This window comes from Oryctolagus cuniculus, chromosome 20, assembly GCF_051225735.1.
Source record: "Oryctolagus cuniculus isolate XC-2025 breed Fujian yellow rabbit chromosome 20, ASM5122573v1, whole genome shotgun sequence".
NCBI classification, from domain to species: Eukaryota; Metazoa; Chordata; class Mammalia; order Lagomorpha; family Leporidae; genus Oryctolagus; species Oryctolagus cuniculus.
The window spans coordinates 24,761,956-24,787,664 of NC_142886.1; the positions used below are offsets into that span (position 1 = coordinate 24,761,956).

The following is a 25,709-nucleotide window of genomic DNA, read 5'->3' on the forward strand; positions in this document are numbered from 1 at the left end:
TACATAATGCAAATGCATATATATGCCTCTTTTACTATGAAAAGCATGTAGGTTGCCTTTTGAAATAAGCAGCCTAGTCAAAATGTGTATTATCTTTTATGAAAGAATAAACATAATGATCTTGTGACTCTTGGTTTTGGACCTAGGCAGGAAGTCTAAGTCATTCCAACCTGAGAGACCCCGGGCATCACAAGGAAGTATGGTGTCATTAACAGAAAGCCATATTTTCTCTGTTGAATGGCTTTTTATTTATAACTTGCTATTCATAATCAGCATTATGTAAAATCTGAGACATTTCAAATGAGGCGACATCAGACTTAAAAAAACACTCAAAAAATTTTAAGGTGTTACTAACATGAACATAACTACAGATTTTTTTTCCCATCTATGAAACTATTCTGAGCAGCAAAAGAGTTTCAGTTTCAAGTTAGCTGGTCAAATGAGTTTATTCCAACTAGTGCAATAGAGTTCTGGTTAGTTAGTATTTTTTAAAGTGACTTCCCTGAAATGTAAGGAAAATGTTAGGAGTTTCATTCCACTTGAATTTAGTTTCATTCCACTTGAATTTAGACAATAATAACCTTTATTCAATCCGGCCTAGAGTTGGTGTATTGGATTAAATAGCACTTTTGCCAGCAGTGATAAGAGTTAAAACAAAGGTCACTGTATTCCCAAATTATAGATTTCATCTTTAGGAAGGTCAAAAAGAAGAAGAAGAGGACCCAGAAGGTCATCAGTCAGTGTATTTTATTAAAGTTGTAGTCACCTTAAGTGATTGACGATTCTGACATTCTGTCCAGCAGGTGGTAGTAAATAAGCCTCAAGCACATAGAGTGCAAAGTGTTTTCAAGGTTTTCTACTATCCTTAATTCACTCAATAACCCCCATGGGGCAGGTCAGCACTATCCAAGAAACTAATGAAGAGGCAGAAAAATAAATGACCTATGCCACTTGGCAAAGAACCAGAAATTACAACATCAGAGGCAATAACCTTCTTCTAGTTCAGAAAGCCAGTATTCATTTGGGGTGGTAGATCAAAAAGAATCCATTCTGTTCAGCACATCTGTTACTGTTCTGACTTAAAAAAAGCTTAAAGGCAGTTGAATTCGTGGTAGCAGAACACTGTCAGAGCATTTCTTTTCTTTTTGTAATGAACAGCTTTGAAATTTCTTAGGCCCTAAATAATTACTCTACATGAAGAATTCTTTCATTAAAAGTGTCCCTAATAGAAATACAGGAAAAGGAAAGAACATACAAAATTTGGCAAGTAATAGATTAAACTTGCTTAAGGCAGGAGTCTTAATCCACTTCCATGATTGGAACACTTCTTGATTTCTGGGTATAAAATAACTTGAAATAATCCTCAAACTGTTTGTGTCTGAGTTAACAGCTGAAGCATTAATTAGTGATTGCTGAAGCAGGCACTGAACCTTGGCACACTTCACAAGAAGTTGACTTATCCATTAAGTCCTGAGGTATCCTTGAGAAAGAACTTCTAAGAAGCAGGAGCAGTGACAATGACAGCATTAAATAATGGTCTTGAATCACAAGGACAACAAAAAAGCATTGAGCAGAAAAGAAAGAAGTAGTTGTCACAATGTTGGGACGTGTAGAAATGGGTTATATCCTGTGTGGTGTTAGCTGGAAGTGAAATTCAGGAAAACCTGGAGAGGCGTCTTCCCCACTGGCATTTATGTAGGGCTGTGTTTGAGGCTTAACCCCAGGGTGAATTATTTCTATCCTAATTCTTAATATCCAAATTCCTAATCCAAGAGTTCTTCCAATTATTGGACGGTCTTCTGTATGTAAACTCCTTCAAGTCATCAGAAAAGGGGAGCATTTTTAGAAAACAGGTCTAAGCTCTCATTCCAGATAAACATTTCACAATTAAAACAGTTACTTCAAAAATAGAAGGATGAAGAGCAAGTGAAACTCTAGTTTCAGTGTTATATTAGGAGTCTCCCTAGAGCAACTGTGACAGGGGCTAACAGTCCTGGGAAAGAACTCAATTACAATGGATGCCAACACCAAGGATCTGCTCTGAGCAGGGTTGGCAAATGAAGTAGGTCAAGAATAAAGGGAGATTACTCGGGGTGGACTGTCTTGAACAACTTGTTTCTAGCGGCCCATGGTAGGCATGACTACAGCAGGTGTTGAGAGAGTAGCATCCTCTTCTTTCCACTGAGAAGTGATAGTCTTTAACTGAGTGTAGAACTGGAAGCCCTAAAGAGAACAAAGGAAAAACAAAGAGTTAGCATGTGTTTCTGGGTTTCATGATTCTTCTTTCAATTAGCTTTAGAAGGCAGTGCTTTGAGTGCTACTCGTGTTCCTGTTTGAGGAATAGCTGTAACCAAGCAAAATCCAGTGTGTTGTTTTTGAGATAATCTACTTAAAAACATTTTCCATGTGTGTATACACACACACACACACACACATACCTGGCAGGCACACAGTAAACAGTCAAACCTTAGCTCTCATTATTATGCTAAAATTAGGATTTCTAAGCCAAGAGGGTCTAAACAGAAAAACTGAACAATGTAGCCTGTTCACGTGCAGGTCATTCTCGACCTAAAGCTGAGTGTCATGTGCCCTGAAATCAATACACCTGGCTCAAATCCACCTCTGCTCCTACTGGAGACACATCTGTGTGACATTAACAGCCACCTCAGAGCAAGTTGTGAGGAGAAAATGAGACGACAAAGCAACATATTGTAGCGAAGTACCTGCTGCTCAGCAACTATTAGTTTTCTCCTTCCCATGACGAAGAAAAGGAATGAGGCAGCGAAATATTCCTGGTAACTGTTAGTGATGAGACAATCTAAAGTAAAACTGTCTGACATTGTACACATTCACTTCTGAGGTGTCTGTAAGATGTGGGCAAAATTTCAGCATGTTTTAGGCTCCCTCTGGCTTGCTCTCTCAGAGGGAGAGAGAGAGAGAGAGAGTCTTCAGCAAAAGAGAATTCATTGTACAGATCTAACACAATAAAATTACTAGCATTCCAGAAAGATATTTTTAGTAAAAGTATTAATCTTGTTAAAATGCTCTTCTAGAATTATTTGACAAAATTGGGTCATTTTAATGCATCAAGAACAATTTTAGGGATTATACTTTCAACATAAAGATACAGCCTTTACATTTTATTATGTAAGAATGATACTTTTGGGGCTGCTGTGGCGTAGTGGGCTAAGCCTCTGCCTGCAGTGCCGGCATTCTATTTGGGTGCCTGTTCAAGTCCCAGCTGTTCCTCTTCCCATCCCACTCTCTGCTATGGCCTGGGAAAGCAGTAAATGATGGCCCAAGTACCTGGGCCCCTGCACCCACATGGGAGACCAGGAAGAAGCTCCTGGTTCCTGGCTTTGGATAGGCCCAGATCCAGCCTTTGCAGCCATTTGGGGAGTGAACCAGCAGGTAAAATCCTTTCTTTCTTTGTTTCTCTGTGGTTCTACCTTTCTTTGTAATTCTTTCAAATAAATAAGTCTTTAAAAAATGATATTTTCATGTGTTCTTTCCAGAATGCAAAGTAGCAATTTACTAATCTAAGAATTTGGGGCCAGTGTTCTGGAACAGTGGATTAGGCCATGACCTGCAGCACTGGCATCCCATATGGGTGCTGGTTTGAGTCCCTGCTGCTCCTCTGCCAATCCAGCTCCGTGCTAATGCACCTAGGAAGGCAGCAAAGGATGACCCAAGTGCTTGGACCCCTGCACCCACAAGGGAGACGCGGAAGAAGCTCCTGGCTCCTGGCTCCTGGCTTTTTCCTGGCCCAATCCCAGTCATTACAGCCATTTGGAGAGTTGAACCAGCAGTGGATGGAAGATCTCTGTCTCTCCTTCTCTCTCTCTCTCTGTAACTCTGCTTTCAGCTAAATAATACATCTTTAAAAAAATCTAAGAATTTAAGACTTCAAACTGTGTATGAGATCAATAATTTCCTCCCATAAACCTCACTTACCCAGATAATTTATACTAATTAAACCAAATGTGGAGTGGGGTGGGAGAATGGGACACTATTTAAAACAATTGCTCTCCTGGCTCCTGGCTTCCGATCGGTGCAGCTCTGGCCATTGCAGCCAACTGGGGGGGTAAACCATAGGATAGAAGACTTCTCTCTCTCTCTCTCTCTGTAAGTCTTTCAAATAGACAAATAAATCTTTCAAAAAATAAAAAATAAAACAATTGCTACTCTTAAATACTCATTGCCTGTATTAAACTACAGCTGATCCCTGACATATGATGGTTCAAATTATGATTTTTCAATTTGAAGATGGTGTGAAAGGCCAGCATTGTGGCACAGTGGGTTAAGCTGTTGCCTGCAATGGCAGCATTCTATATCTGGGTACTGATTTGAGTCCTGGCTGCTTTGCTTGAGATACAGCTCCCTGCTAGTGCACCTGGAAGGCAGTGAAAGATGGCCCAAGTGCTTGGGCCCCTGCCACCCATATGGGAGACCCAGATGAAGTGGGTCCCAGCCGTTGCAGCCATTTGGGGAGTGAACCAACAGATGGGAGACCTCTTTCTCTGTCTCCGCACTTCACCCTGCCTTTAATAAATAAAATGAATCTTACAAAATAAAAATAAATATTGTACATTAGCCATGCACCTCCCTAGAAACCATACTTCAAGGTTTGGGTTTTGATCTTTCCACAGGCTGGTGATGTTTGGGATGATATTCTCATGAGATGCTAGGCAGGGGGCAGCAAAAGCAGCTCCTGGTCAGCCTTGCCATCACCGGGGGAAAGCTGAGCTGGGATGTTCAGTAGGCCAGCTGTAGCAAATGCCTTTTTTAAAAGAGTTATTTATTTGAAAGGCAGAGTGACAGAGGGAAGAGGTAGAGACAGAGACACAGCTCTTCCATCCACTGGTTCACTCCCAAAATGCTCACAACAGCCAGGGTTAGACCAGACTGAAGCCGGGATCCAGGAACTCCATCCCAGTCTCCCAAGGGGGTGGCAGGAACTCAGGTACTGCACCGTTGTCTGCTGCTCCCAGGTGCATTAGCAGGAAGCTGGATTTGGAAACACAGAGTAACCGGGATTCAAACCAGGGACTCTGACGTGGGCTGTCAGCATCCCAGGTGGCAGCTTAGCCATTTTTGATTCCTGATATTTTCAATTTATGATGGATTTATTGGGATATAAACCACCCCCAAGTCAAGGAGCATCTGTAGTCAATTTTGCAAAAGCTGTGACTAATGTACAACCTGGATAATCAGTCTCTAAATAACCAGTGTTGACTTAACTAGGTAACCACCCTGTTACATCTACTATGCATAATAATTTTTTATAAACCTATAAAAGGGAAGACTGGTATCAAAATATGTAATTTATTAATGAGGACTTCAAAGTGGTTATATTTCTGTGGTACTACAAAGAACTTCCACTAACCAACGTTTGGGAAGCCTGCTCTGTACCTGGCACGCAGACAGGAACATAGTAATTGCAGTGTGGTGAGGTCTTCTCACCAAGACTTAAAGAGCTCAGCGTGTCTGACCCCTGCCTGTTTCTCTAATATCATCTCTTCCTACTCTCCTCACTTACTCATTGTGCTCAGCCCATTCCTGCTGTGTGAACACACCAGGCCTCTTCCTGCCTCAGGACATATGTACTTGCTGATAGTTAACAGTGATAATTCAGTCCTCATAACCTTACAAAATCTGTAGATACTTTTATTATATTTTCCCTCTACAGATGAAGAAACTTGAGGCATAAAGAAGTTATGCACTGACATCATACAGCCAATAACTGGCTGAGCTACATTTTTTTTTTAATATTTACTTATTTATTTGAAAGGCAGAGTTAGAGAGAGAGAGAGAGAGATCCTCCATCTGCTGGGCCACCCCCCAAATGGCCTCAATGGCCAGAGCTGGGCAACACTGGGCCATTGCTAAGCCAGGAACAGAAATTTCTTCCAGGTCTCCTACATGGATGCAGGGGCCCAAGCACTTTGCCCATCCGCTGCTGCTTTCCCAGGCCATTAGCAGGGAGCTGGATTGGAAGTGGAGCAGCCAGGACTGGAACCAGTGCTGGGGCACAGGTGGGGGCTTTACCTACTCCGCCAAAGTGCTGGCCCCTGAGATGCAATCTGAACCCAGGCAATCTGGTTCCAGAACTGCTTCATTTTTCTTGTTCAGTGTTGTATTCAGTTCATGGAGTATTTGGTACAAAGGTGTCAGTCCAGTGTTTTGTAAAGGAGAAACTATGACAGGAGAAGTGGGTGCAGTGGGGCACAGGGGCGACCCACTCACCTTGAGCAGGAGAAGGGGGCTGGTTAAAGGCGATTTCTCCAGGTGTGCATTTAAACTGAGGCGTGACAGATGATCAGGAGTAGTTAGATGGCAGGGGAGGACAGGGGAGGACCACAGGCAGAGGAAATGGCATATACACAGTCTTGCACGTCCCAAAACTTTGTGCCTTAAGTTATTCAGGAAGCAGCAACTTCGGCAAATGTTCATGACCGTTTGTATTTTTTCTAGGGAACCTTCTGATTCACACTGGTGAACAACAAACGCCCCACAGAAGCTGCTGGCAGAATCCTCCCTCCTGAGATGTTCAAGACAGTTTTTTAAAGGAAAAAAATATTTTATTCAAAAGTTACCTGTTTGCCATAGAAATTGGTGTCTCCCCTGAAGGAAGAGCGAGAGCCGGTGAACGAGAACATTGGCAAAGGCACTGGAATGGGCACGTTCACCCCCACCTGAGGCGGAAAACAAAACATAACAGACACTGAGCAGAGAACTCAAGCAGAGGCTCTCCCTCCGCTTAGCAGCACAGAGGTTGCAGAGAGACCAGTTTCAAATGCCCAACTTCCGCCCGCGAACCTCGTGTGTCTTAGCAAGAAATGAGGCACTGTGGGAGAGTAGAGGGACGGGCTTTCAATAAGGCTGCATCACTGATCACTGTTTACTGTCTCCTCTTGGGCTCTAGGCTATCATCTCCTACAAATTCTGCTCACAAACCTGTCCAACGTCCACCAGGTGGGAGTATTTCCGAGCGGTGGCTCCATTGGTAGTGAAGATGGCAGTCCCATTTCCATATGGGTTGTCATTGACGATCTTGATGGCTTCATCCAATGTTTCTGTCTCCAGAACCACAAGAACTGGACCAAAAATCTCTTCTTTGTAACAGGTCATATTTGGCTGCCAGGAGTGACGCACCCAGAAAAGAAGTCAGCTTTTTGTATTTTGAGTATTTTATGTTTATTTGGCACCTTCACTAAGCTTCCATATCAGTGACCTCTTTTCATTTTAAATCACCTATTTTAAAAAGTCCTCTCTTACAGTATTCCACCTTCTAAGCAATCAATTATACAAACAACCTAAAATTCTTAACAAGATAACCATAACAAAACAACCCCATATTTTTCATGCCCATGACCCACCACTGGCTTCCTAATAACTGTACAACTAGTTTCATATAATAGTTATGCTTTCAAAAAAATTACACAAAAATTCATTTTTATAAGCATGTATTAAATACACCAGGAGCATGTTTATGCTCATAGAAACCCTGTGTTAAGGTCTCTCTAAGAATGGCAATCAGTTCTCATTCACTCCTTGGCCTCCTACAAGTCTGTGCATTCACATTTTGTTAGTGTTACTGGTTACACTTAACCATTCAAAGCCTTCAGCCCTGCACCCTGTCAGCTGTGTTTGTTGTTGATAAGTGCGTTCCTCTAGAGTTCTGTGGCAAAAGAGCTCATAATTTCTACTCACAGTCAACTGTTGATTATTTAGGATTACTGTGAGGATTTGCAAATTTCAGAACAGCCTCCTATCCTCATATTTAGTCCTATTAGATGAAAGACTTTCAGTCTTTTCTTTCTTTCTTTCTTTCTTTTTTTTTTTTTTTTTTTGACAGGCAGAGTGGACAATGAGAGAGAGAGACAGAGAGAAAGGTCTTCCTTTGCCGTTGGTTCACCCTCTAATGGCCGCCGTGGCCAGCGCACCATGCTGATCTGATGGCAGGAGCCAGGTACTTCTCCTGGTCTCCCATGGGGTGCAGGGCCCAAGCACTTGGGCCATCCTCCACTGCACTCCTGGGCCACAGCAGAGAGCTGACCTGGAAGAGGGGCAACCGGGACTAGAACCTGGTGTGCTGGCGCCGCAAGGCAGAGGATTAGCCTAGTGAGCCGCGGCGCCGGCCTTTCAGTCTTAATAAATAAAAACTGACCCATCAATTCTTTTTCCTTTTTTCACCTTCTGGTGACACACTGCTAAATTTTGGGCACAGAGTAAATATGCATCAGTTGTTGATAAATTGATTGAGACACTGCAGTAGCTTTGAGCCAGGAGCGAAAAGGAGAGGTAGAGGAAAATTCACATTAAATAAATAACACAGTAGAATGTAAGACAGGGGCTGGCAGATTATATAGCCTTTGGGCCAAATGTGGTTGCTGCCTGTTTTTGTGCAGCCCACAAACTAAGGATAGTTTCTGCATTTTTTCTTTTTTCATTGCATTTCTGCATTTTTAAATGGTTGAAAAAAAATTTAAATTCCATGAGCTGAAATTATCTGAAATTGAAATTTCAGTGTCCTTAAATAAAGTGTTAGTAGAACACAGCCACACAGTTGTTTTTTAAATTTTTTTAAAAAAGATTTATTTATTTGAAAGGCAGAGGCAGAGAGAGAGATAGAGAGATGTCTTCCATCTGCTGGTTCACTCCCCAGCTGCAACAGCCAGAGCTGTGCCGATCCAAAGTCAAGAGCTAGGAGCTTCTTCCAAGTCTCCTCCACGGGTGCAGGGGCCATCTTCTACTGCTTTCCCAGGCCATAGCAGAGAGCTGGATTGGAAGTGGAGCAGCCAGGACTTGAACCAGCACCCATATGGGATGCTGGCACTGCAGGCAGCGGCCTTATCTGCTATGCCACAGCACCAGCCCTACCACACAGTTTTCATGGCTGATTTTATACTACTGTGTCAGAGCTGACAGTTGCTGTGACAAAGACTATATCTCTGCAAAGCAGAAAATATCCAGCCCTTTATGAAAACTGTGCTGCTAGTATAGTAGAAAGGACTAGTTTAATAAAATAACTGGGGGTTGGTGCTGTGGCATACTAGGTTAGTTCTCCACCTGCAGTGCCAGCATCCCATATGGGTGCTGGATTGAGTCCCAGCTGCTCCTCTTCTGATCAGCTCTCTGCTAATGGCCCAGGAAGACAGTGGAAGATGGCCTAAGTGCTTGGGCCTCTGTACCCACATGGGAGACCTGGAAGAGGCACCTGGATCTTGGCTTCAGATTGGCCCAGCTCTGGCCATCTGGGGAGTGAACCAGCAGATGGAAGATTTCCTTCTCTGTCTTTCCCTCTCTCTGTAACTCTGCCTCTCAAATAAATTAATGAATCTTTAAAAAATAAATAAAATTACTATGCAGTCCTGGCAAGAGATAAGGTATTAACTCATTAAATACCTTCATTTATAAATTAGAGGAATGAGATTGCATAGCCTCTAAGATGCCTTCGGCTCTCATATTTATGAGATAATCAAAAGCTGTTCACCTTTACATTTGAGATGATGGTTGGTCCAACAAAGTTACCATTTTCATAGCCTTTCACTTTAATTTTCCGCCCATCAAGAAGGATAGACGCTCCCTCCTTTGGTCCACTATCAATCAGGTTACAGACTCGCTCTTTGGCCTGGGGAGTGATCAGAGGGCCAAGGTCAGCTCCAGGCTGGTCTCCTGTAAAACAATGTAAAAATATGTAAGGTCTTCATTAACTTGAATATGACTGCTAACAAGAGACATATCCAAATGACAACTATACTATAAACAGAATCAATGGTAGGAATAGACATTGCTCCCAAGAGTCAAGGCCAATGCTAAATCCAAGGGTCTAGTGCCACAAATGAAACAGCTTAAGGAGGCAGGCAGATAACTGGTCACCTGCATTGACTCTCAAGTTCTTGGCACGCTCCACCAGCTCTGGCAGCCACTTCTTAGCTTCTCCCACAAGGATTGCTGTTGACAGAGCCATGCAGCGCTGGCCAGCAGCTCCAAATGCTGCTCCAACCAGTTGGTTCAAGGTATTCTCCTTATTGGCATCTGGCATGACCACCCCATGGTTTTTGGCTCCCTAAAAAAATACAGAAAGTACATCAGTCTCCTTTTAGCCAAATATAGTAAATAAACTAACAAGGAATCTGAAATTTCACATGAGAACTCAAAAGAAAAAAACCTCGAGAATTCATCCTTAGGATCCTTCATGTTACTTCTTCGTTTTCCAGCTGATAAGCTGATAAGTGTTTATTTAGGTCAAAACCATTACCAAGACAAAAAAAAAAAACACCAGCTGCAAAAATGAAACAAAAACTACCCCAGCCCCATTTACATTCACACTGACAAGTAAAACACTGCATCCACACCAGGGAAAGCCCCTTCCCTTTCCTAAGGTCGACAGGAAAGAATTTACTGTCTGTTGGGGTCTCCAGTTAAAGAGCATGTAAACATAGTTGCCAGTATGAATGCCAGTAATCACCTGAGAGGTGAAATAAGTAGACCCCTGATGCATATTTTTAGAAAAGGTCCCTGAATTGACTTGTTTCATATACTTCTTTATTATGTAGAATAATATAATCATTTACCTATTTACATTTCAAGATAAAACACAGTTGAGGGCATGGATACATACCCATGTCTGGTACTTAATTTAATTCCATTACATGTAATTTTGAACACATAATACACTCAATAGGTATGGAGTGAACTAGAAGGAACTTAAGTCAAACTGACCAAAAATCACTCCGCCCCAAAACTAAGTGGGTATATGCATGCCAGTGCAGAGACGGCTATCTTTTGTACAACATTAGCTTAAGAAGGATGAGAAACAGAATTTAATGCTTAGTATCAAAGATTTGCTAAGAATTGGCAAGGAACTAGCAAGAGAACAGCAAAACTATGCAATCAAGTAAACCAAACAAACTGGTTCTCTCCAGTGCCTTAAGTACACTGGAAACTTAGATCCGATCTTATCTTTGAGACTAGTAGTTAGGACATGCCTTAATAGGAAGGAAGGACTAAAAGCATGGTATAAATAAGAAACCAGAAGCCAGAACCAGAATCTGACTGTTACTGTGGAAGCCCAAAGCATGTGAATAACATTAGGGAGGATTGTGCTCTTTGTCATCTAGATTACTCGTGTAGAAGAGGTGATTATCTTGACTTGGAAGTAAATGCCTGGGGCCAGTGCTGTGGCATAGTAGGTTAAGCCTCTGCCTGCAGTGCTGACATCCCGTTCAGGCACCAGTTCCAGTCCCAGCTGCTCCATTTCCAATCCAGCTCCCTGCTAATGGCCTAGGAAAGCAGTGGAAAATGGCCCAAGCGCTTGGGCTGCTGCATTCTCATGGTAGACTGGGAAGAAGCTCCTGGCCCCTGGCTTTGGATCACCCCAGCTCTGGCCATTGTGGCCATCTGGGGAGTGAACCAGAGGACTAAAGATCTCTCTGTCTCTCCCTCTCTCTGTAACTCTGCCTCTCAAATAAATAAATAAATCTTAAAAAAAAAAATGCCTTACAAGGTAATGGTTAAAGAAAAGACATTCAGGATGAAGTGGTTAGCAAACACTGATACACTGGGATGAGCAGCCCTTTGGCTTAGCTGCTCCAAGGTAATTTCAATATAACAAAGTTTGGAGATAAAAGGAATAGGCAGTCACCATATTGGCTTGAACCCTCTTGCCATGTCTTGACCCTCTCTCGAAGATGTACTCTCCTGCCCGGTTGGATCCCACAAAGCTGATTGCTTTAATGTCGGGATGATCACAAATAAAATTTACAGCTGTAAGGAGAAAAGAAACAATCACCACAAAGAAACAAATGGCCACAGCTTCTCAGCACAAAGACTTCTCTTTGCCCCACTGCTATGAATCAGAAGTTCTCATGCACTTGTTTTCTCTACATTAGATTCCTCTTACAAAGTTCTCTCTTGCCTCTTCCTCTTACATTCTTTAATTTACAAATTCTACTTAGCCCATTCCCTTTCACTATCTGTTATTCCAGAATTTCTACTCGTGGTCTAACTTTGAAACTAACAATTCGTATTTTCCTCCAGACTTCTAACATTCCTCGTCCAGTAAGAATGTGCTAATTCCAGGACCGGCGCAGCAGGTTAAGCCACCGGCTGCTCCACTTCCAATCCAGCTCCCTGCTAATGGCCTGGGAAAGCAGAGGAAGATGGCCTAAGTGCTTGGGCCCCTGAACTCACAGGGGAGAACTGGAAGAAGCTCCTGGCCACTGTGGCCATTTGGGGAGTGAACCAGTAGGTAGAAGATCTCTCCCTTTCTCTCTTTCTCTCTCTAACTCTGCCTTTCAAATAAATAAAATCTTAAAACAAAACAAAATATAAAAGGAATGTGCTGTTTCCTCAGCTGTCACTATGCACTGAGCCTCTCAAAGACCAGTGTGCACCCAAGTGACTGGTCATATGGCATAGTAATTAAAAGCAAAAACTAGAGTTAGCCTTATGAGGTATATATACATATGAGAGGTCCTGGCAGAATGACTGTGGGCAAATTATGTAATTTCACTGTGTCTCAACTTTCTCATCTGTAAAATATTCCTGCCTCAAAAGATTGTTATAAAGATTAGATAAGATCATGTATAAACAGTACTAGGAACAGTACCTGAAACACAGAAGCACTATTTATTAGCTACTATTATAGAAAATAGAAGGCCTTCAATCTGAGGTCTAAAAATTCTTCAAGCTAAAAATACTTTTGGGGCCGGCGCTGTGGCATAGTGGGTAAAGCCGCTGCCTGCAGTGCCGGCATCCCATATGGGCACCAGTTCAAGCCCTGGCTGCTCCACTTCTGATCCAGCTCTCTGCTATGGCCTAGGAAAGCAGTAGAAGATGGCCCAAGTCCTTGGGCCCCTGTACCCGCATGGGAGACCTGGAAGAAGCTCCTGGCTTCGGATCGGTGTAGTCCCAGCCGTTGTGGCCAAATGGGAAGTGAACCAATGGATGGAAGACCTCTCTCTCTCTGCCTCTCCTTCTCTTGGTGTAACTCTTTCAAATAAATAAATAAATCTTTATAAAAAAATACTTTCCTGGCCTCCCTTTAACACTGAGTCTAAAATGTTCTTTAGTCTGTGTCTAGTCTTAACCCAAATTTCTCGTGTCCCAAAGTATAGCATAAGGCAAGAAGCACTGCTAATCCCAGCTGGTTAGTTAGAGCTGGGAACCGGCAGCACACAGTACCTTCAATCCTGGACTTCCCTTCTTCCCCAGTGCTCGCATCCCAACACATCCAATCGCCGCCTCACACCCTGACTTTCTGGTAGGCAGGTTACGGAGCCCCGTGCCGAAGGGCGGTTACCTTCGTGCTGTCCATGGATAATGTTCAGCGTTCCATCGGGGGCTCCAGAGTCCTGAAGCAACTTAGCAAGAAGCATAGTGGCTCCAGGAACACGCTCCGACGGCTTCATCAGGAAGGTGTTTCCACACACCATGGCCATGGGAAACATCCAAAGGGGGATCATGGCGGGAAAATTGAACGGAGCAATGCCCGCACACACCCCCAGGGGCAGACGGTAGGAGCAGAGGTCCATGTCTTTGGTGATGGATGGCATGGTCTCTCCCAGCATGAGGGATGTCACGCTGCAGGCGTGCTCAACCACCTCTGGAACAGAGAAGAAGTCAGGCCAGCAGCTCTGCACGCTGGGCACTACTTAGCTTTGTCACGCGCTCTCAGCCCGAGATAGGCGGTCCTATACAGAGGGGTTGTGCAAAACGAGATTCTCTAAATGGGAAAAAGACAGTGAAATACATGTACCTACCGGAAGATCATTTGAGTTAAAAACAGAATAAATCAGTCTCACCGACGCCTAACAAGTATTGCCATTTTTTAAAGTATTAAAGATATCATGGGATGCTAGAGTCAACATAAAGAAGCAACCTCCCATTCTGGAATCTGCCTCCCATCTTCCTGTTCTCTTTCCCAAAAGCCCCAACAGGGGCTCCCAGCTTACGAAGGCCTCGAAATACATCTCCTTCGGCATCAGCTAGCGTTTTCCCTTGTTCCAGCGTGATTAGCCTGGCAATTTCTTTCTAGAGAGAAAAGACACAGATAGAATCTAATGCAAGGATGAACCTCCTTTCAATTCCCAGGTATCCAAGGAAGAGCAGCAAAACTGAGGAGAAGCACTGAAAAGGGAGAGGCAATGTCTCTGTACCGTAGTTAGGGAGGGCAGCTGCAAAGATCTCTGGGACTGACAAGCACTCCGTGAGCAATACTGGAAAACTGCACCTTTCACGTTTCTTACCAGGGCTGGTGTGCGGCTCAGCAGGTTAAAGCCCTGGCCTGCAGCACCCGCATCCCATACGGCTGCCAGTTGGAGTCCCAGCTACTCAAGTTCCCATCCAGCTCTCTGCTATGGCCTGGGAAAGCAGCGGAAGATGGCCCAAGTGCTTGGGCCCCTGTACCCACGTGGGAGACCTGGAAGAAGCTCCTGGCTCCTGGCTTTGGCCTGGCCCAGTCCTGACTGTTTTAGCCATTTGGGAAGTAAATACAGATGGAAGATTCTCTCTCTCTCTCTCTCTATTTGTCTCTTTTTCTTTCTCTGTAAATCTGCCTTTCAGATAAATGAATAAATCTTTAAAAAGATGATTCTTTACCAAGTTTTCTTTAATAAGTTGTTGATAGCGGAGCAGGACCTGCTGACGGCTTAATATTGAGGTGTCTGCCCACGCAGGGAAGGCACGTTTGCAGGAAGCAACAGCTGCATCCATCTCAGCCTTGGTGGACTGAGGGACCCGGCCAATGACCTCATTGGTGGCCTGATGGGGAAAAGCAGCACGTGAGTCTTTGCCCCCGCCCCCTCTTCCCCATGTTCCACCGAGTCACAGAGACAGCACCACATCCCACCTTCCCACCATGTCCCCAGGGTTCCCGGTTTAAGCCCCAAAGCAGCTGTGCTTACTGGGTTGTGGATGTCAATCCATTTGTCACTTTGGGATTCAACAAATTTTCCATCAATAAAGAGCTTTACAGTTGGCTGGAAAAAAAAAGAATAAAACCTGTATTCATTAACTGCATTCCTTCTTCCTTTTTCCTTTCACAGACAGGAAAGATGATTAATAATTGCTTCTTCTGGTCTTTAGAAAGATGAGCACTAGGAAAGAGATACATAATACTCTTGGGGCCAGTATTGTGGCACAGCAGATAAAGCTGTCACGTGGGACACTGGCATCCTATATGGGGGCCGGTTCATGTCCCCGCTGCACCACCTCCAATCCAGCTCCCTCTTAATGGCCTAGGAAAAGCATCAGAAGATGGTACAAGCGTTTGGGCCTTTGCCACCCATGTGGGAGATCTGAATGAAACTCCTGGTTTCGGTCTGGCCCAGCCCTGGCTGTTGTGGCCATCTAGGGGGAGGGAACCAGCAGATGGAAGATCTTTGTCTCTCTCCCTCTCTCTGTAACTCTTTCAAAATAAGTAGATCTTGGCTGGCGCTGTGGCTCAATAGGCTAATCCTTCGCCTGCAGTGCCGGCACCTTGGGTTCTAATCCCGGTTGGGGCGCCAGATTATGTCCTGGTTGCTCCTCTTTTAGGCCAGCTCTCTGCTATGGCCTGGGGAGTGCAGTGGAGGATAGCCCAAGTGCTTGGGCCCTGCGCCTGCATGGGAGACCAGGAGAAGCACCTGGCTCCTGGCTTCGGATCAGCGCGGTGCGCCAGCCGCAGCAGCCACTTGGAGGGTGAACCAACGGAAAAGGAAGACCTTTTTCTCTGTCTCTCTCTCACTGTCCACTCTGCCTGTCAAAAAAAAAAAAAAAATAATAATAATAATAAGTAAATCTTATTTAAAAAAACAAATGTGGCAGACCCTCTCAATACTCTCACACACAGTGAGCTTCCTGGGCTAACACGTGCCACTGTGCCGTTTTTACTAAAGCAGCACTTGGGCGTTAACGAAGACTACTCACTCTGACTTGGCCCCGCCGATTTCCGGGCACATTACCATGAGTGTGTATCACCTTGATGGTGGAAAGATTTTTTACACTGAGGTACATGATTTTTCGCTTCTGAGAAGCAGCTTGCGCTCACTACACTAACCAGCTCTGTCTCGGTCGCGCTGCTGCTGCTCTAGCTGAATGCCTGGGGTAGGGTAACAGAAGGGAAAGCGTGGGTCTGGAGGGGGCGAGGCCGCGACTGCACTGCACGGGTGCATCTGGCGGTGCCTCGTGCATCATGACTTGGTGGAGAAGCGGAAGAGTGAGCAGGCGGGGGCAAGAGACAAAACCCTAGAGGTGGCCTCACTCTGATACCCTGTTCACTCGAGAACGGCTTTCATCCGTCTTACTGGCCTCATCAGCTCCTAAGGACCTCACCTCCCAACACAGCCACAGAGGAAATAAAATTTCAAAGTGAGTTTTGGAGGGGACAAGCCGTATTCATACCATAACTGGGTCTGGCAGCCAAAAAAAAGTGAACACCTCCTGTGTTTCAGTGTGTGCATGCTTCTACATGCAGATTTTGTGTTGCAGTCTTTATTAGATTTTAGGTACTGCAAATGACTGAAAGACAGATGGTTTGGAAAAATTATTCTAAAGATTGCTAAGCAGAAACAACTATCTGAGAAGGTCAAGAAAACCTCTAAAAGCCATGAAAATGTACTGTTTGACCCAGTAATCTTATTTCAGAAAGGAGACTATTCTAAAAGAAGGAAAACAAATTATATAAAGAAATATTTGTTTTATAATATCAAAAAAACTGAAGCAATCTACATGTTTGCAGAAAAATTATTAGTTAATTCAGGTTATCTGTACTCAATGGAATATTGTATGGTCATGAAAAATCATAATTAAAAAGATGATCTTTCAGTACTTAAGATTCCTACAACTCGATATATGAGATGAGAAAACCAATGTGACATACATTCTGATCACAAGCATGCAAAGAAAGTGAGAGGGAACATCCTGAAGTTGTCCTGGCTCTCTTCTCAGGAGTCTCCCTTGAGGGCCAGCTGCACTTACCACTGAAGACGAGAAAGGCGACGCTGCATGCCAGGCACAGTTCACCTTAGAAGAAACCTGTGAGGCAGAAGAATGATTATTTTGATAAATGAGGGCAGAAACTTATTAAAAATTTAACGAACGGATATTCTATGCTCAACATTATACAAGCAACTGTAGGTATATGAGAAAGTCCTCAGAGTTTGCTCTCAAAGGCCAGTCTTTAAAGAAAAAGAGGTGAGGGGAACTTGATTGAAACATTTGTGGAGGTGCCGCCCTGTGACACCAGCATCCTCATTTCCCATCCAGCTCCCTGATAATGCGCCTGGGAAATCAGTGGATCATGGCCCAAGTGCTTGGGCCTCTGCCACTCATGTGGGAGACCTGATGGAGTTTCAGGCTCCCTGCTTCGGTCTGACCCTGCTCTGGCCCTTATGGCCATTTGGGGAGTAAACCAGCAGATGGAGTACCTTTTTCTTGCTTTGTCTCTCCCTCTTTCTCTGTAACTCAAATAAGTAAAACAAATCTTTTTTTAAAAAAGTATGGAAAAATGCAAATTAAAAGAGAAATTTATTTGGGGAAGGCATTTGGTTCAGCAGTTAAGAAGACACTTAGAAGCCGGCGCCGCGGCTCACTAGGCTAATCCTCTGCCTTGCGGCGCCGGCACACCGGGTTCTAGTCCCAGTCGGGGCACCGGATTCTGTTCTGGTTGCCCCTCTTCCAGGCCAGCTCTCTGCTGTGGCCAGGGAGTGCAGTGGAGGATGGCCCAGGTGCTTGGGCCCTGCACCCCATGGGAGACCAGGAGAAGTACCTGGCTCCTGCCTTCGGATCAGCGCGGTGTGCCGGCCGCAGTGCGCCAGCTGTGGCGGCCATTGGAGGGTGAACCAACGGCAAAAGGAAGACCTTTCTCTCTGTCTCTCTCTCTCACTGTCCACTCTGCCTGTCAAAAAAAAAAAAAAAAAAAAAAAAAAAAGAAGACACTTGGGATATATGCATCCCTGTGCAAGTGCCAATTCCAGCTTCCCGCTTAGGCACCACTTGGGAGGCAGCAGGTGATGGCTCTAGTAGTTGGGTCTCTGTCACACATGTGGGAGACCTGGCTTCTGCATAGGCCAGGCAGGCGTGGCTGTTGCAGGCATTTGGGGAATATATCAGTTGATGAGAGATTTCTATCTCTCAAATAAATGTAAAAACTTAAAATTTTATAAAGTTTATTTTGAAACCAAAAAATTTGAAGTCTGTGCATAGTTTGTTTAAAATTTGTACCAAGCAGAAGAACTTTTATTTCCCACAATGTTATTATTATATAGCATTAGAGGTTTTTTTCTTTTTTTAAATTTTGACATAGTTTTTTTTAACACACAGTTTCCTTGAACTTTTTGAAAATCCCTCATATGCATGGATTTTATTTTTTTTTTTGCACCAAAATAAATTTATCTTTTATTCTCCAGAAACTCTCTTTTTTTTTTTTTTTTTGACAGAGTTAGACAGTGAGAGAGACAGAAAGGTCTTCCTTCCATTGGTTCACGCCCCAAATGGCTGCCATGGCCAGTGCGCCGCTCCGATCCAAAGCCAGGAGCCAGGTGCTTCCTCCTGGTCTCCCATGCTGGTGCAGGGCCCAAGCACTTGGGCCATCCTCCACTGCCTTCCCGGGCCACAGCAGAGAGCTGGACTGGAAGAGGAGCAACCGGGACAGAACCAGCGCTCCAATTGGGACTAGAACCCGGTGTGCCGGCGCTGCAGGTGGAGCATTAGCCTAATGAGCCGCAGCACCGGCCTCCAGAAACTTTTTTGAAGTCCCCTCATAGGAGATTCTGAGACATGGCAAACTGTGTGAGAAAATGATAAACTGTGATGATCATGTCCTGAATTTCCAGCACTGACTAATTTGAAAATATATTCTTGGTCATTATATCCTATTTTCCTAATGTTGAACCTGGAAAAGGTAGTCACCATAAATCTAACAATGAGAAAATATTTAGCATGGTATCTAATATGATAGGTATTAGATTGAAGATAGTATGCAAACACTATAATAATACTATAAATAATATACTATATAATCAGTATAAGTATAGTTCAAACAGTATATAATCGAATATAGGTATAATATGCCCACACAAATACCTGGACACAAATATTCCTAGCAGTTTTATTGGTAATAGCCCAAAGCTTGGAAAAGATCCTGAATGCCTATCATTGGATAAATAAGAAAGGGAATGTATGTGTCCATGCTTTGGGATACTACTCAGCAAGAAATAGGAATGAAATATTGTTACATGCAACCTATGTAATTACAGTAATGAAGGAAAGTGAGAGACGTCAGACATATCATGGGTACAAACTGGATGATTCTTTTTATATAAAACTAAAAATAGTCCAACTTAATCTGTAGTGTTACAGATCAGTGGTTACCTGGGGATGATAAGGAAGTTGATAAGGAGGGCTAAGAGGGAAACTTCTTGGGGTGATAAATATGAAATGTGTATTATCTTGATTGTGATGTTTTCACAGGTGTATACAAATGGTAAAACTATTGTGTATGTCAAATTGCACATTTTATTTCTTTTTAAGGTTTATTTATTTGAAAGTCAGAGTTACAGAGAGAGAGAGAGAGAGATCTTCCATTTGCTGGTTCACTTCCCAGATGGCCACAGAAGCCAGGGCTGGGCCAGGCCGAAGCCAGGAGCCAGGAGCTTCATCTGGGTCTCCCATGTGTGTGCCAGGGGCTCAAGCACTTGGATCATCTTCTGCTGCTTTTCCCAGGCCATTAGCAGGGAGGTGGATTGGAAGTGGAGCAGCTGGGACACAAACCGGTGCCCATATGCGATGCCAGTGTTACGGGTGGTGGCTTCACCTGCTATGCCACAATGCTGGTCCCAAACCGCACACTTTAAATAAGATATTCTATGTCAATTTTATTTTCAATAAAGCTGTTTCTAAAATGCCACAGGTGTCTTATAGGAAAAAGATATGCTGTCTTAATACAAAAGCAAAAGACAGCTAGGGAGAGAAAGCTACAATAAAATAACTCTCCATGTTTGTATATATGGTATGGAAACTGGTTTAAGAAACATTCAAGTCTAATTGAAGTGAGCCAACTGAAGCTCAGGGCCGGATGTAAAAGAAAGTTAAAAGTTCATGATTTATTATTATCTTGTCTAAAGAGAGACCATGTAACTGAAGGGCACATGATGGGCCAGTCTGTATGCCTGCAGTGCTCTCCAGGATAAAGGGTGCTGGTAACTTTGGGCCAGGAAAGAATCCTTCCAAATACCTAGTCTGTTTCCTCTCCTGAGCCCCACACAAGCTGTTCAAACCATCAGCACTCCTGGAGCCCATCATGAGTTATGGTTCTGTGTACCAACATAGAACCTGGTACACACTTTGGTATTCAATACACATCTATTGACTGAAAGAAAGGGCGGCTGACGTCTGCCCCCCCTCAAAACTAGGTTAGGAATTCCTTTTTTATGATTGCATAGCATTTGGTGCTTCCCCAGCAGGTTTCTCTCTCTGTATTGCAACCCTGGCTACTATCTACCCCCCATAGCCACTGCAGGTTCCATGCGCGCAGACCTGGCTTCTGCATAGGCTTTCCTCCTTGCTCTATGCTCCAGCCATCCTGAACATAGTGTATGCTCTTTGCTCTTGCACCTGCTCCCTCTTACCCTGGCAGCTCATCTCACTTGCTTGGCTCAGTCATATTCCTTCAGGTCCTCCCTTAGCCATCACTTCATTTTTTTTTAATTAAAAAGTATTTATTTTTTGAAAGGCAGAGTTACAGAGAGTGAGAGAGAGATCTTCTATCTGCTGGTTCACTCCCCAAATGATCACAATGGCCAGGGCTGGGCCAGGCCAGAGAGCCAGGAGATTCATCTGGGTCTCCCACACAGGTGCAGGGGCCCAAGCACTTGGGCCATCTTCCGCTGTTTTCTCAGGATATTAGCAGGGAGCTGGATCAGAAGTGGAGCAGCCGGGACTCAGATCAGTGCCCATATGGGATGGCGGCAATGCAGGCAGCTGCTTAACCTACTGTACCACAGTGCCAGTCCCAGCCATCACTTTCTCTGGAAACTGCTGTTTTCAAGTCTGGGCTAACTACCTGGTTGTGGAGCTCACAGGCATCTGAATTTATTTATTTCTCATTTCACATCGTGCAGTAACAGCTTGTCAAGTTATTAAGTTTCCTTCCCCTTCGATTACTAGTTCATCGTGTCCTCAGGCCCTAGCCTGGTTCCTGGAACAGAGCAAGCACTCAGTAATAGAACAACACAGAGATGAAAGAATGAGTCCTCACCAAGTCATCACTTGGTATAAACTTTGTTTCATGTGCTCTCTGTTATGGGCAGAAAATGCACTGACCAGCCAAGCTGAGCACTTTGGGCCATTCAGCTGTACTTCTTCACTTGCACATGGCCTCCTGGCTGTCAATGTCAAGGGGGTACAGAGGCACTGCCTCTGCTAGGAGTTGCTGTGCAGTTTCTGAGATCAGCTTTCCCACCTTTTCATTTCCTTAGAAATACTCGCTGAAGAAAAGAAACTGTCTTCCGACGGTCACTCCAACTTTCTGCTTTCCAGGTGTTTAGTTCCCACGTGCTACTTCTTTTACCAGGGACTCCTTTCTCCTCTTGGTTAGTGGCCTGGTAGTCTTCTAAGCAACAGGCCCAGAGTCAGCCCCCTTTGGAAGTTCTCCTGACTTGCACAGGTTGAGTTTGGGGCTCTTTCCCCATGTCCCTGGGCAGTTCCTGTTGTCTAGGAATGCACTTACTGCGTTACAGTCAGGGATCTTCCAGGGGAACACAGAAAAAGATGCCAAGATTTAAGTCCTAAATTCTCAGCCCCATCAAGTGCTAGGTGAGTGGCCTGGGGCCACCGTAAGTGTCAGGGAACAGGCTTCATTATCCTCATCGATTCTAACCTTCAGGAGTATTGCAACTAGCAAGTGGCGGAGCTGGGGTAGAAGCCACGTAGGAGTGGGACTGTGGAGCCTTCTCTTTCTGTCAGCTCACTGAGGCAAGCCAGGCTCTCTAAGGCTGGTTTTCTTACCTCTGAATGGGAGTGATGATATCACAAGGAGAGAGGTTCTAGCTTAAGACTGACTAGCGTCAGTAACAGAGACTGTAAGTCAAACACTTCAGACAGCTGAAAACTTGAATTCTCACCTTTATAGATCCCTTTGATAGTCCTCTAAATATTCATGGCTGCCAAATCTAGACTACTCTGTATCAAAGTTTCATGATAGAGCAACTCCTAGTCGGCTAAGGAGCATTATTTTTTTTCTTTTTCCAGGTCAGTTGAGAAGCTCAGAAAATTGTACCTGTTTCTGAAATGAAGTACATGGGAGACAGATTCTCCTCTCTGATGCAAAGCACAAAATACCTTCAATGGGAGTGAGGCGGAGGCAAAGGGAAAAGCCAATTTTAGTCAAAGATTTGAAGGAGAGGCTGGTAATGGACAAAACAGGGTGGAAACTGTTTTCTTGCTACTAAAAAGAAAAAAGCTACTAGAGCAGAACTGGAATCAAGGCAAGAAATAAGAGTGAAGCCAGCCCACCCGGCGAACCCCTCCATCTTCCACACTGTTCCATTAAACAGTGTATTTATAAATATGAACCTTTGCTGATTCTGCCAAGAATCTTAAAACTGCTTCTGTTTTTGCGGAAGAACTCAGGGAAACACGGTACATAATAATAATAACCTAAAAGCCCAGCAACACAGAGAAGTTCCCCGTTTGAACATAAGGAATAAGAAAAGCAGGTTTGGGAATCCAGCCTACTGTAAATATTGCCTCACTGTGCAATTGCTTGCCAGGCTAGGAACAGAGGGGAAAGCTACTCAGGGTTGGAGACTTGGAGACGACAGGCCTGGCTGGAGACAGGACCCGGTCTCCCAGGGGCAGATCGGAGGGTGTGCCGGCACACGAAGAGCTGACGTTAGGGGGGAAGCTTGGAGCTTCTCGCCTTTCTTAGCTTCATTCTCTGTCGCCTGTTTTAGAGATGTTTAGTCCCCTGAAGGGACCGGAACAATGCACTAGCAGAACTTCGTGCCCTTATTTACTTGCAACATGAAAACTGTAAATTTATTGAGACAAAGTTTAACAGAGTTAAACTTTGGCAAGAACGCCTCCGGGTTGTGGGAAATGCAGAGCCAGAGTTGGGGAAAACAGCTTAGCAAGTGTCTGCCTGTGGTGAAAACCTGGTGCACACTCCCAGAGCGAGATTCAAAGTTCACTCGCTGACCCTCGCCCCTCGAGAACCCCCTCCCTCCCTTACCTCGGTTCACGGGTGGGGAAAGGGAGCCATTTGGACGCTCCTGGCGGGCGAAAGAGCTCTAAGAGAGGGGAGTTTATGCGAGAAAACGAAGTGGCTGGTGCAGAAGTGACAGGGAAAGGCAGTGGGCGGGCCGAGAGGTGACAGCAAGAGTGGCAGCAGGGACCGGGCAGGGCTGAGGACGGTGGGCGAGAGCCAACAAGCAGGAAGCCCCGGAGTAAACGGGTGAAAGTCCCGGGAGGCATCCAGACTAGGGGAGGTACGGGGTGGGGGTGGGGAAGGAGGAAACTAGGCCGCTGGGCTGGGAGGGGAACACCAGGGTCGGCCAAGAAGGGGGCTGGGCCAAGAAGTCGGTCCCGCCCGAGGATGGCTCAGAGTGGACGGAAAGCATCCAAGTCCCAGCTTCGTGGTCCCTCGGTGCCACCCTCACTCGCCTGCAGGATCCGGGCCCGCACTGCCGCCGCCACCACCACCGCCGCCATGGTTCTCGGCCGCCTCTTCTACGCTCCCCCAGCCTCCACCGCCCGCGCTAGCCAGAAACACTACAGCTGCCAGACCTCCCCCTCCATCCTGCCCGACCTTCTCATTCGTGGAGAGGAGCATTTCCTCTGGCCAATCACTCTCTAGAACACCTGACTCCACCCCCGCAGGCCTGCTCCTGCGGATATGTGATTGGTCAAAAGCGAAAGCGCTCTCGCCCCCTCCCACCTCAGAGAATTCTATTGGCGGAGGTAGGGAAGACGCCCCTACTTGGGTACTCTGTATTGGACACGGCGGGGAGACGCCCCCTAACCTGGAGTTCTGATTGGCTACAGCCACGACCAGGGTTCCACCCCCTACCGAGGAAAGTAAATAAGACCCTCCAAGAATTTTGCAGTCGCTCCGCCTCCGCAACAGCACGAGGGGCAGGGCTGTCGCTAGGGGCGGGGCTAGGCAAGGACTGTCCTATGGGGAGGAGAAACGAGACTGGGCTGCGAGTTGGCGATAGGGTTTCGCTTTGGGGGCGTGGCTTAGGGGTCCTCGCTTTCCCGCCGACGGTTGGCCACGTCACGTGACATGGGTTGGAAGATGGCGTCTCCCACAGACGGTAAGAGCCGGCTTAGAGACCCTTGGCCTGCAACCTCCTCCTTTGCTCCCATTGAGAACTTCCACTCTCCATCTGCCTCTCGAACGTACACTTCTTTCTCGGGAACCTCTCCTTTCCCTTTTCCTTGGTTTCACCTCGCCGGTTCTTCACATCCGCTGAGAGGCGCCGGGTTTCCCCGCTGTGTACCCTGCAGGTGGAGGAGAGCACCCACGTAGGGCAGAAGGACAGTGGTCTCATTGGCCCTCCTTTTTCCCTATTTGGCTGAAGTTGAGGGACGAGGAGGAGATACTGCTGAGAGAAAGGAGGGCCTTGTTATATATAGTTTTCTGCTCCTCCGGGTGCACCGCTGATGTATCATCTCCGTTCGCACTGAGCACTGATCGAACTATCCTCAAGTCCTAGCTGGGTTGGTGGCCGACCCCGTCCGGGGACTGAATTGCAAGAGAAGCGGGGACCTTTTCGTCCCCTCGCCGCGAGGGTCCCCAGGAAATGACAGTTGAGCTCTGCTTTAGAGTAGTTTCGCGTACATCTCAGTCTCTGCAGGGGCCGCTGTGTGTGCCGGTTCCCCTGCCTGGATGTTGTCTAGGACGCGAGTCACGTCAGCTAGTAGTTAGGAGGTTTTGGTGTATCAGCGCGCTGTTGTGCTCCGATCTGCCCTAGAGAGCTAGGGTCTTGCGGTCTGCGCTTCCATCACCCCATCCCCAGGTCAGGTTCATTGATGTGCAATTTGCCCTCCTCAACCACAGAGTGTTTTTGGAAGAAATCTTGGGGAGGGCGTTTTGTTGTTATTATTTTTTTTTTGCAGAGGTTTCATATTCTATATTGACACCATTGAAGAAAAATGAAACAATAACGAGACATAAGATTGGCAAAAATCAAAAAGACTAATGAGACCGGTTTTGTTACAGGTTGTCAGACGACCACATGAAAGTGTAAAGCAGTACTTCCTTTTTACCGAGTGACATGGAGATTGCTATCTAGATTACAGGGTTGTCTGAGTTTGAATTTCAATACCCTAATTATGGATTCTTAAATTTCTTCCTTGGAAGACAATTTGGCCTCAGGCCAATTAGCAATCTAAAGGAGGGGGTAGGAAAAAGCACCTAAGATCTCTTCCGCTGTCTCCTGGCTACCCTGGTCAACACCAGAGCAAGGTGCTGAATGGCTCACTGCAGAGATGATGGGACCTTGCTGGAGTTGTGTGGGGGTGGTCTACAAAATGGCTGCATCTTGGAACAGCTTGGTCAGAGCATGCCATTAGGGGAGGATTGGAAGACTGGATTATTGCGTCAGTTGATGGTCCCAGTGCCAGGAGAGGAGAGAGGTATACCAGCCTTCCCATGTGTGCCTCATTTTTACTCCAAATCTGACACCGATCATCCTGTCAAAATATTATGGGCTTACTCA

General features: G+C 45.3%; 3 protein-coding genes across 20 annotated transcripts in view; 2 read left to right on the top strand and 1 right to left on the bottom strand.

The window, feature by feature from the left end:
* BBOF1 (basal body orientation factor 1) overlaps positions 1 to 7,412 on the top strand; it is a 51,060-nt gene extending 43,648 nt beyond the window's left edge. For all 4 annotated transcript variants that reach the window (XM_008272060.5, XM_008272059.4, XM_089322345.1 and 1 more), the window contains one exon: positions 6,475 to 7,412. In XM_008272060.5, coding sequence (XP_008270282.1) covers positions 6,475 to 6,486 — 12 coding nt within the window. In that variant the 3' untranslated portion in view covers positions 6,487 to 7,412. The remainder of the gene's footprint in view (positions 1 to 6,474) is intronic.
* ALDH6A1 (aldehyde dehydrogenase 6 family member A1) lies at positions 225 to 23,719 on the bottom strand. Of its 2 annotated transcripts, none has more exons than XM_002719652.6 (12): positions 23,650 to 23,719; positions 16,966 to 17,022; positions 14,913 to 14,987; positions 14,608 to 14,769; positions 13,962 to 14,040; positions 13,310 to 13,612; positions 11,651 to 11,772; positions 9,883 to 10,072; positions 9,497 to 9,678; positions 6,958 to 7,137; positions 6,597 to 6,695; positions 225 to 2,223 (listed from the first exon to the last, which is right to left on the bottom strand). In XM_002719652.6, exons 1-12 carry the CDS (start codon positions 23,695 to 23,697, stop codon positions 2,119 to 2,121), a joined length of 1,602 nt encoding a protein of 533 aa, XP_002719698.1. In that variant the 5' UTR covers positions 23,698 to 23,719; the 3' UTR covers positions 225 to 2,118. The 2 variants fall into 2 exon arrangements, with proteins under 2 accessions (XP_002719698.1, XP_089178472.1); XM_089322346.1 differs by having other exon boundaries at positions 23,219 to 23,719.
* A 545-nt stretch (positions 23,720 to 24,264) lies between these two features.
* Positions 24,265 to 25,709, top strand: part of LIN52 (lin-52 DREAM MuvB core complex component) — a 119,123-nt gene continuing 117,678 nt past the window's right edge. For all 14 annotated transcript variants that reach the window (XR_016226602.1, XM_089322363.1, XM_089322364.1 and 11 more), the window contains exon 1: positions 24,265 to 24,302. Coding sequence is in view for 13 of the 14 variants with exons in the window: in XM_089322363.1 (XP_089178489.1) it covers positions 24,272 to 24,302 (31 nt within the window). In the remaining variant the exon portion in view is untranslated. The remainder of the gene's footprint in view (positions 24,303 to 25,709) is intronic.